This window comes from Euprymna scolopes, chromosome 24, assembly GCF_053919585.1.
Source record: "Euprymna scolopes isolate OS-2025 chromosome 24, ASM5391958v1, whole genome shotgun sequence".
Lineage (NCBI taxonomy): Eukaryota > Metazoa > Mollusca > Cephalopoda > Sepiida > Sepiolidae > Euprymna > Euprymna scolopes.
Genome location: NC_136505.1, coordinates 2,589,235 through 2,601,734, shown reverse-complemented (window position 1 = coordinate 2,601,734; position 12,500 = coordinate 2,589,235). Strand labels below are relative to the sequence as shown.

Genomic DNA, 12,500 nt, shown 5'->3' with positions numbered 1-12,500 from the left:
CGTGTACATTATTAGTTTAAGAAACGTAGGTAGATTCCGCATCAGTTGAGCGAAAGATTCCTTTGCTTAACGATAAGGCTGATGTGTCGCCATAACAACGCAGTCGTTCGCCAATCACCTGACATCGAGAAACGAGAGTTGTTATTCCAGTGCATATAAATGATTAAATCCCCCTTGACCGGATCGTGTTCGCCTCCGTTCAGTCACTTGTATCCAATAACGTATCACCGTTTAAATACCAGTCATCAATCAACCGATCCACGTAACTTAACACCATAGTTTTTCATTAATAAAACGCAGTGCTCTCTCCTTAAATGGCAGCTAGCCTTTCGAAGAATGATTTAAGAACATGAATAAAAGGTAATCGCTAATCTGTATTAACGGATAATAATCTCGGAATTGCAACTCACGTCACTCGTTTCGTACTTAAACAAACGAGGGGGGGGACACAATGCATTCAAAAATACAACACATTAGATAAGAAATATATTTTTTTAATTAACCAAAACAATACATATATATACAAATACACACACACACACACACACACACACACACACACACATATATATATATATATATATATATATATATATATATAATGGACGTGTCTGTGTGTCTGTGTGTCTGTCTATCTGTCTGAGTGTATGTGTACATTTTCCTTCGCAATAACTCTGTTAATTTTCAGTCTACAGACTCGAAATTTGATATACAGGGTAGTGAGATTTGGGAAAATCTATATGATCGGTTTTCTGCCAGAAATTTGGCTCTTAAGAGGTCAAAGTTCAACGATTTGACCTTTGAGAACTCTACCAAACTCCTCCGACAATTTTGGGTTTAAACACTTGAAAATTTAGATATAGGTTTCTTGGACATGGATCTAACTTAGTAACTTGATTTGAGCCCAAAACAATAAATATTAAGGGGTCATAATATGGGTCAAAGTTTTAAAAAATTGATCGCTTTTTTTTCCTTTTTTTTTTTTTTTTTTTTGCTCAACATACAACGCCAAACACCCGGGCAACGCCGGGCTGAAATGCTAGTATATAATGAATACGAAATCTGCATTAATCAAAATATAATATTTAAATGTATTTTACGACCGGGAAATGCCGAACGACCTGCTAGTATTTCATTTATTTGTTATTTTTAAAACAGTATTCTACGTACATGAATATTTCAAGGTAACTACTTCTCGTCAGCGTAGCTTGACTCTTTATAGGAATCGAACTCCGGACCATGTGTCACAGTCCAGCGCGTTTAACTGTTACGCCATGAACTCCTATTCTTATAATTTATAAATTTAGATTCATGGTTTATTTTTTAACGATAAATACGGTTAAATAGCGGCTTCGCTTCGAAGCTCATTTTTTACTTACTTAGAAAATCGTCTATAATTTATTTGGACCTACATAATATTTCTTTCTTTATTTATTTGTTTTTTTTTGGGGGGGTGGGGTTAATCAGTAATCTACGTGCATGCATGTTTCAAGGTAACTACCTCTCGTCGGCGTAGCTTGATTTTTCTAGGAATCAAACTCCGGACCATGTGTATTACAGTCCGAAATTTAAATTTATAAACGATAACAATGAACAGTAAAATCATTTAGGAGTTCATGGCGTAACGGTTAAACGCGCCGGAATGTTTTTTTTTTTAATTGTTACAATTTATGATGCTTTATTTTCATAACAAAAAAGCAAAAATTAATTAATTCAATTTTTACTACCGAAAACCATATCTGTAGTAAAGGTGTTTATCGTTTAAACAAAATAATACATTTACACTAGGATTTAAATAAAAGTAAAATATTAAAATTTTCATTAAAATTAGTTAATTTTTAATGATTTGTGAACTCTTAAGTAAAGGGATACAAAATAGTTATACATTTTGAGTATTGGTTCATCATTTTACACGTACTTATTTTAACGTATTACGTGTTTGCATTTTTAGATGAGGATTGAATATTTATATTATTTGGATTCTTCGAACTTACTGTTCTCATCTTGAGTGGTATTTTCACAACGTCTCGGTCGATGTAACCTACGATCATTTTCAATCAAACCTTTCGGTCGAACACGGATATCTTTCCTCCGAAATCTGCACGGAATTTCGAACGTAAGCTCATTTAGTCACAAAAACTTACATGTGCCCGTTCTGGCAGCCATTATTGGGTAGGAGTCCTGAATAATCCACAATTTCATTTTAAAGGAAGATTAAACTTTCAACATTAAGATGAGTGTAATTGTATAACTGTACAAATAATTTATCCATAACGCTTCGGCTCGTTCGACAAGATACACCTTAAAAACTGGCCGGAGTTTATATCAGTTAAAACTTTGTGAAAATTGCACTGAAGATGAGAAGAGTAATCTGAAACATCCAAATAATACGAATAAATATTTTAATTAATTTATAACATTGCTTTTATTCACGCCTGGACGTTCATGATTGCCGCAGACGACATTTAATTTTTTATCGTCTCTCGAATCGAAAGTCGCCAAAGCAATCAAAAGAAAGGTATCGAATCCTTCTTAAATTTACAGGCTGGCATGCATTTGCTAAGGGTCCTTGTTTAAAATTCGTATTTCGTTGATTTTCAAGTAATTTTTAGCGATTTTAGCTGCGTGATGAAAATTAATTAAAATTAATATCGTCCTTTTTTCAAAGTCATGTGACGTAACAATAGTTAGATAACATTTTCGCACATGAGTCGATATTTATTCAGTGAGTTTGACTGATATTTTGTCGATTGCATTTTCACTTATTCTTAACGCACTTACTAAGCCAGTTTAGTTCGGTTGTTTTTTTATACAAGATATCAACCCTTTTCGAGTAATTTAATGCCGAATGTTGTAATTTGAAGAAAATTATTCTCAACGCACTTACTAAGCCAGTTTGGTTTGCTTTTTTTTGTTTTCCAGCACATCAACCATTTTCGAATAATTGTTAAAATGGTATCTGCACTTCAAGTCGTTTATATATTTAAATACTTATTAAAATTGTTTATATTTTTAAGTACTTATTCAAATTGTTTATACTTTTCAGTACTCAGTAAACTTCTTTATATCTTTAAATACTTAATACAAATTGTTTATATTTTAAAGTACTTCTTAAAATTGTTTATAGCTTTAAATACTTATTCAAATTGTTTATATTTCAAAGTACTCATTAATTTTTTGTATTTTTAAGTACTCATTAAAAATGTTTATATATTTAAATACTTATTCAAATTGTTTATATTTCAAAGTACTCATTAATTTTTTGTATTTTTAAGTACTCATTAAAAATGTTTATATATTTAAATACTTATTCAAATTGTTTATATTTCAAAGTACTCATTAATTTTTTGTATTTTTAAGTACTCATTAAAAATGTTTATATATTTAAATACTTATTCAAATTGTTTATATTTCAAAGTACTCATTAATTTTTTGTATTTTTAAGTACTCATTAAAAATGTTTATATATTTAAATACTTATTCAAATTGTTTATATTTCAAAGTACTCATTAATTTTTTGTATTTTTAAGTACTCATTAAAAATGTTTATATATTTAAATACTTATTCAAATTGTTTATATTTCAAAGTACTCATTAATTTTTTGTATTTTTAAGTACTCATTAAAAATGTTTATATATTTAAATACTTATTCAAATTGTTTATATTTCAAAGTACTCATTAATTTTTTGTATTTTTAAGTACTCATTAAAAATGTTTATATATTTAAATAATTATTCAAATTGTTTATATTTTAAGTACTCATTAAAATATTTAAATACTTAGTCAATTTGTTGATATTTTAGCACTCATTCAAATTGTTTATATCTTTATATAGGTATTCAATTTTTTTTCATATTTTAAGTACTCATTAAAAGTGTTTATATCTTAAAATACTTATTCAAATTGTTTATATTTTAAGTACTTATTAAAATTTTATGTATCTTTATATACTTATTCAAAGTATTTATATTTTAAAGTACTCATTAAAATTGTTTATATCTTTAAATACTTCTTTTTAAATTGTTTATATTTTTAAGTTCTCATAAAATTGTTTATATTTTTAAGTTCTCATAAAATTGTTTATATTTTGAAGTTCTCATTAGAATTGTTTATATTTTTAAATACTTATTCGTATTGTTTATATATTTTTAAGTAATCATAAAATTGTTTATATTTTTAAATACTTATTCGTATTGTTTATATATTTTTAAGTAATCATAAAATTGTTTATATTTTTAAGTTCTCATAAAATTGTTTATATTTTTAAATACTTATTCATATTGTTTATATATTTTTAAGTAATCATAAAATTGTTTTTATATTTTTAAGTAATCATAAAATTGATTATATTTTTAAATACTCATTAAAATTGTTTATATTTTTAAATACTCATTAAAATTGTTTATATTTTTAAGTACTCATTAAAAATATGAATATCTTTAAATACTTCTTCAAATTGTTTAGTTTGATTGTTCTGTTTTAAATGATATATGTTTTACGGCATATCAACACTTTCTGGATTATTTTATGCCAAATCTGATAATTTAGAAAACAAAATCGTCTTATCCTAATTTCTATCATTATAATATTTATTCATAGTTTGTAGTTTGATTGTTTTATTTTGCGATACATCAACCCGTTTTTCTGGTTATTTAATGTTGAATACAGTAGTTGTCGAACTTATGTTTTGAGTTGTTTTTTTCTCTTCGAATATGTATTCATATTGTTTGGTTGTTTTGTTTTATGGCATATCAACCCTTTTCGGGTTCAATCATGTTTTCAAGCGTTTTTATCCTTCAAATTCGAAATATATTAAAATGTTTATTCATGGTGTTATGTTTGGCTGTTTTGTTTTATGGCATATCAATCCTTTTCGGGTTCAATCATTTTTGCAGGCGTTTTTATCCTTCAAATTCGAAATATATTAAAAGTTTTATTCATGGTGTTATGTTTGGCTGTTTTGTAAAGAAATACCTCATTTTATTTTTTAGTTTTGCAGAACATGATTGAGTTTTGCCAAAAAAATGAAAGAAAAAACAATAACACAAATGTTTGATGCATTTATGTCTGGGAACCGATATCGTTAAATATGATATGATATGATAACTTGCTGAATTGCATTGAAATAAATACTGAACATGCTTGGATTGAAAATTTCATCTCTAACTTGCCAATATTGACGAGGTGAGGCTCTAGGAATGCAACGCCTGTCAAAGACTCTACGTCAAAAGCAAAGATGCGTTATTGAATTCCTGGCAAAAATTCATTGAGAATTTGGCGACTATGTAAAACAATAAGTTTTGGAGCACAAAAAATCTTTAATTTTAATGCCACCACACCCGTTTAATAATAACAACAAATAAATAAATAAATGCGTACCCCCGCCGCAGAAAAGGGGGAGACGTAAATAAATAAACGGCAGGAAACTCTCTCAACGCTCAGATGAGCGTAACAATTAAATACCATAGAATCGCTAATAAAAATATAAATAAACAATAGGCCATATATATATATATATATATATGTATGTATGTATGTATGTATGTATGTATGTATATATATATATATATATATATATATATATATCGGAAGTTCCTTAAAATATTTAAAACTATGAAAAAAATGTCCAAAATGTTGCAAAATCATTTAGTCAGTAAATCAATTAATTTCGTTTTACTCATATGAACAAACAATAGTACCAATGTTCTTAAAAGGATCATCAGCTGTTTACCATAGAAAACTGTTTCAGAGATTTTCACACAAAACGGTATTTCAAATCATGCCTAACATGCAGTTTGATCAAACACCACCTCCCTTAAATATATATATAAATATATATAAATAATGTTTTAATTAATCCGTTCGATTTCCCACGTGTGCAACTAGTGTATATAAAAATATCTAAATAAATAATGGCGGAAGTCGGCTTCAAATCTCGCACTAAATATCAAATCGTCTTATTTTAGATTAATTCTACCATTTATTATACGCACACCACTTTTATATGCGCTATTTATGCATATGCAATATTAGTCTCATGGTAAACTAATCTGCATATTGATTTTGGAAAACGGCATTTTATTAATTAACTGTTATTTGCTTTTAATATTCAATGGTTATGATTTGAATGAAACACATCGTGTTGCATTTGTATTCAAACGTTGCTTTCTTTGATTTTAATTTAAAACCTGCAAATGAATATTGATTTATTTTTGTTTTTCTTTTCTTTACGTTCATGTATAAAAGTTAAAGAAATGCGTGTCGAAAATACGTGTTAATGGTTATGTGTTTATGTGAATGCATGATTAATATTTGGATTTGTGTTTATCCAAAAATTATGAAGTAAATATTATTTATTGTAGTGTTTCCAATACTTCTAGAAGCGACTTGGAGCTGAAATCGTAGGTTGACAACGCCAGTTTACATGTATATATATATATATATATATATATATATATATATATATATATATATATATATATTAAGGGGATTAAAACAACAGTCTAAAGAGCAGAGTTTATTTCAATGTTTTTTTTAATTACATTTTCACCCCAAACAAGGCACATTGTCACTTTGGTGTAGGAGGCTACTATCAGGGGCAACAACTACTGGGGTACTATGTTGGGATTTGGGCAGCAAGATGTCTGTTCACGTTACACTTGAACATCTGCATGTCAGTAGAGTTGGGGAACCAGGGACCTGGAATGGAATTCCAGAGTCAAGCGGTTATGGGGAAGAAACGACTGGACTAGAAAGATCTTTTACATCTAGGGATCTCTAATGTGTGGGGTGGGATTTAGCTGCCTGTCGGGTTTGTCGTGGTTGTCTACGTCGTGGGGGCACAAGTGTCTGCAGTTCGCCAGAGCATTTACCATTAAAATACTTGTAGGACAGGCAGAGGGATGCAACGTTTCGTCGATGGGACAGAGGCTGAAGCTTAGATGTCAGTTCACGGCCTTCAGATTGGCGACTCTCTTGTGAACCTTGTCTAGGAGCGAGAGACTAGCAGCAGATACACCAGCTCAAATGTGACAGCAATACTCCATACATGGGCGAATGGTGGCCTTGTAGGGGTACAGGACACTTTCGGGTGGTAGTAGTTTTCTAGCACGGTAGAGAGAGCCTACCTTATTCGCAGCGGCCCTGGCAATGCTTTCAATGTAATTGTTCCAATTCATGTTTCCTGTGAACGTTAGGCCAAGCAGTTTGAAAGATGTACTCCCAGATAAAGAGTCACTTGCTATTGCTATTGGTGGCAGAGAAGGTTTCTTGTAATTATTGAAGGAAACCAGTATAGTTTTGGCAGCATTGAATGTGACCATCCATTTTGTTCCCCATTCCACTACAGATTGGAGGGCATCCTCAAGTGTTTTTGCCATTTCGTTAGATATGTGTTCATTTGTTTTCCTGTCGTGCCTGTTATAGAGTGTGGTGTCATCAGCATATATACCCATCTCAGAGGCAATTTTGTCCGGGAGGTCATTTATGAATATTAGTAACAATAGAGGTCCAAGGATAGAACCCTGGGGCATCCCCGCATTTATATCATATTGTTTAGATGTACGACCGTCGATGAAAACCTGGATTTTTCTCTTATCTAAAGAAGGATGTAATTATGTTAAGTATTCTACCAGTAATGCTGTATGATCTAATTTTCCTTAGGAGACCCTCATGCCATACCCTGTCAAAAGCCTTAGATGTATCTAGAGCTACCGCTCTGCCCTCCCCCACTTTGTCCAGTGAATGGTATATACGTTCAGAGATTACAGTTAGGATGTCTGCTGTGGTACGTGCTTGTCTAAATCCATATTGTTTGTCAGTCAGAAGTTTAGCATCTGTAAGGTGACGAACTTGAGCATGGTTAATTATGGTCTCTAATAGTTTGGCGAAAAGTGGGAGGAGGCTAATGGGGCGATAATTTGATGGGTCAGTTCTTTCGCCAGAATTCTTGAATACTGGTACCAGAGAAGCAGTTTTCCAACAGCCCGGAAAGTAAGATTCATTAGGGCATTTTTTGTAGAGTTTGGAGAGAACTGGAGCTACTTCGGCTGAGCACTTTTTTAATAGCACAGCTGGGATGAGATCTGGTCCACATGCTTTTGAAGTGTCAAGGTTTTTTATGATAGCATGCACCTGAGCAGAGGTGATTTTTAGATCGTCTAGCGTGGCGTCTGTGCGCAAAGGAAAGTCAGGCAGTGGGTGGTTGGAAGGGTCCCGTTTTGAGTTTGAGGCAAACCGACTGGCAAGCATATTAGCCTTGATCGTTGCTTAGCTAACAACCTTGTAATTGTTGGTTAGTGGGGGAATTGTTCATTGCCCATTATTTAGTTTTTGTGCTTCGATGCGTTTTTTAGTGGTTTCAGTAAATTCTCTCTTAGCTGTCGCTATTTCTTTCTTAACGTTACTTCTAGCTTCTATATACTTCTGTCTGTTTAAACTGGACTTATGTCGGTTAAATCTGCGGTATGCATGCTGCCTTTGAGCAATGGCAGTTGCGCAAGTAGAAGTAAACCATTGGGGAGAGTGGGGCTTGCTATAAAATTTCCGCATGGGAACATGTGCTTCAATTGCTGTTTTGAACCATTCAGTTGTCTCATTTGCGCACTGTTCAGTAGGAAGAGAATAAATACTTCCCGATGGGGCATCTCTGATAAGATCTCTGATGGCTTCCCAGTCAGCCTTTTTTATAATATCTCGTTGTTTTGAGCACTGGCTCTTCAGTTTTGGGTGTAGAGTTTAGGGCGATTTCGACTATTACCACGGCATGATCAGCGTTCCCAAGTGGGCTGTCAGCATTTGTTATACAATCATCGCCTGACTTTCCTTTGCGCACAGACGCCACGCTAGACGATCTAAAAATCACCCCTGCTCAGTGTGGTCAGAAACAGATCTAGAATGATGCGTGTTTTTCTTGCGGGTGAGGGAAACGGGTTGGAGACGTAGCTCGATAGGCATATATATCATAGAGCTATTTTAATATTGAGTAAAATCAATAATTTTGTTTGTTCTTCCTTGTGAAACCGATTTTTCATTATATATATATATATATATATATATATATATATATATATATATAATTATGTTTTACTATAAAAATTAAATACCTACAGACACTAGTGTTTCAACCTTTCGGGATTCTTCAGTGCAGGGTGTCACGATTACTACCAGTTGAACGATTCGAACTCCGCGACACGAGACATCTCTGGCTCGATTAGCGGAGGCCGTATCCATTCGGCTACTATTAACCGTGTGAAATAGCGTTGAATTTTAAACATTTTAATTTAAATGTTCATTACGTCAGGCAGACAGTGATCAAATCGTTATACGATGATCTACGCATAAGAGCTAAATTGACCGACTTTTTAATTCAACTGAATGTACTCAACGATAAGAAACGAATTTCTTAAAGGGGCTGTCATAATTATTTTTTTACTATAATAATTAAATACCTACAGACACTAGTGTTTCATCCTTTCGGGATTCTTCAGTGCAGGGTGTCACGATTACTACCAGTCGAACGATTCGAACTCCGCGACACGAGACATCTCTGGCTAGTAGCTGTAGGTATAAAGAATACTAATGCATTATATGATTATACATTATCATATTTAATTCTATATAGTTGTTTAAATATAATTATCAAGTTCCTTGAAGCATACTTAAGAATAAGTATTGTCTCCTGAATAATAAGTAAAAGGTATTTAACGGATCATCGTAATAGACTAAATATCAGTTCCGTAAAGACTGCCGGCAAAAATGTTATGTTTTATAGATGAAATAAATCATTTAAATCATTTAAATAAATCTGTTACATATTTTTTCACGCTAATACATGTATGTTTCTCATTTTCTCTGTATTACTTCTCTGTTTTTCAGAAGTGGCAATCCAAATAGCCCGTCGCGTACCAGGTTAGTGATTCTTGTTAATAAACGAGGCCGCTCAACCACGACTACCACTAACCGGATGTCCGGTTCCGGCCGACGACAGAACACTACGGGGCAAACCATCACTCAGCGTCATTCCATGACGAACCCGCATCAGCCACTAAGAACGGCTCTGACCAACGCAATGACCAGCAACCCCCCGACTGATGCCAACGCATCGGCTACAAACGGTAACATGACGAAGAGAACTATGAAATAACAAGAAAGAAAAAAACAACTCGTTCTACTGATTGTCATTTTGGACCAGAATAACGGAAGAAAATAAATAAGCGGACATTCAGGAGTGTATATCGAATTAAAAGCAACGAGAGTGCATTAATATCTTTCTGATATTCGAGACAGACATATTGTTGAGGCTATTAAAATGCAATTATCAAAAACAGATATGAACAATAAACAGACTAAACGTACATAAATAATGAAGAACATCCCAATGGACCAAACTTCAATGCCAAAATGTACACGCTATATATATATATATATATATATATATATATATATATATATATATATATATATATAGTCTAAAGAAGTTTTCTGTATATATATATATGAATATATATATATATATATATATATATATATATATATATATATATATATATATATATATATATATATATATAAGTGTACATCACCAACCCTGTTATTAACCCTTTGAGATCCTGCTCAGTCGTCCTCAATGATTTTTTCCGTTTGTTTAACACATTTTTATCTGTATGTAATGCATATTTTGGTTATGGAGGCAAATACAATTGATAATTTAATAGACATTAGATGTTCGAACGATAATTTTTATGTAATTTCAGACCAATTATAAATTGAGGTATTTTACGGCAAATACAAGATTCTGTATCGTGCTAAGTTTATTTTGTGAATAAAGTTCGGTTTTGTTGGATATTGAACCTTGTGTTTTTGGAAAATATCTCAATTCATATACATATATATATATATATATATATATATATATATATATATATATATATATATATATATATATATATATATATACTGTAACGTCCAAAATTTAAGGAACGGTTGATCATTTTTATTGAGCGGCTTCTAATTTTATCTACAAAAAGGAAAAAAAAAATTGGTGAATTTTCCAATGTTTAATAATGGTAGTTAAATAAAAAAATATATATATTTTTGATTTTGAATACATTAGTTTTTCACATGTAAAAATTTTAATTAAATTACAGGCGTACAAAACTTAAGGAACGGGAAAAATTAATACAAACTTTGGCAATTTTAATAACACCTTTAAAAAATGTCGACTCCGAATATTCGTAAAAATCTATCTATACAAAAAAGAAACAGCTTATTTGTGACAATTATGATGACAAAAAAAAGACCATAGGGCAGATTGCTAAAATATTGAACAGGTCTAAAAGCGTTGTTTTTCAGGTTATTGAAAATAGAAATAAAAAGGTTTACCATTGACCGAAAAGAAAAAATCGGGCCGACCCTGAATAACAACGAAGAGGGATGATAGAAAAATCACTCGATCATCTCGTTCTGATAGCTTTAAAACTGCAGCTTCGATATCCCGGGATTTTACATCCGAAACTGGACAAAAAAAAATTCCAGACAAACGGTCTGACGAAGATTAAACAAAGTTGGATTATTTTCAAGAAGTCTTTAATTTCTATTAAAAATAAAAAGGTCAGATTGTCATTCACCGAAAAACATTTGTTTTTTGGAAGAAAAAATGGGAAAAGATTCATTTTAGTGATTAATCTAAATTCAGTCTTTTCGGATCAGACAAAAGACCACATGTCAGAAGAAAAAAATGGAGAAAGACTGTCCCCTAAGTGCGTTAAAAGTACAGTAAAATTTAAAGGGTGTAGTTTAATGGTATTGAGCATGATGTTTTCAAAAGGAACTGGCCCCTTTGTGAGGATTCATTGAAAAGTAAATGCCCGAATGTACAGAGAATTGATTAGAGCACATGTGGTTGCTAATCTTTCTGATTCTGATATCTCTTGGCAAGACGACGCAGTGTGCCATAAAGCAAAAATAGTTTTAGAAGAGCTAAATAGATTCAATATTTGCGTTATGGATTGGCCAGCAAATATAACATTGGCCAGCTAATATGCCATTGACTAGCTAATATTCCAATTGAAAATGTTTGGAAAATCATTGGTGATAAAATCATAGAAAAAACATCTTGATGCTTTACGAGAATGTATCAGAAAATCCTGGAATAATATCTCACCTTTAACATGTGAACGAATACGGAAAGGATTCTTTGTTTTTTCATTAATAATTTCCCCGGTTCCTTAACTTTTGGACACCAGTAATTTAATTAAATTTATTTATATGTAAAAATAACTAATATGTATTCAAAATCAAAAAATTAAAAAGAAATGTTTTATTTAACTACCATTATTAAACATTGGAAAATTCACCAAAAAATTGTTTTCCCTTTTGCATAGATGAACTTAGAAGCCATTTAAAAAATGATCGACCGTTCCTTTTGGACGCTACTATATATATATATATATATATATATATATATATATATATATATATATATATATATATATATATA

At 31.4% G+C, this 12,500-nt stretch overlaps 1 protein-coding gene across 1 annotated transcript in view; it reads left to right on the top strand.

Moving 5' to 3' along the window:
* LOC145246569 (gonadotropin-releasing hormone receptor-like) overlaps positions 1-10,882 on the top strand; it is a 114,093-nt gene extending 103,211 nt beyond the window's left edge. Inside the window, exon 4 of the mRNA XM_080108175.1 lies at positions 9,878-10,882. Coding sequence (XP_079964301.1) covers positions 9,878-10,145 — 268 coding nt within the window. The 3' untranslated portion in view covers positions 10,146-10,882. The remainder of the gene's footprint in view (positions 1-9,877) is intronic.
* Positions 10,883-12,500: the final 1,618 nt, after the last annotated feature.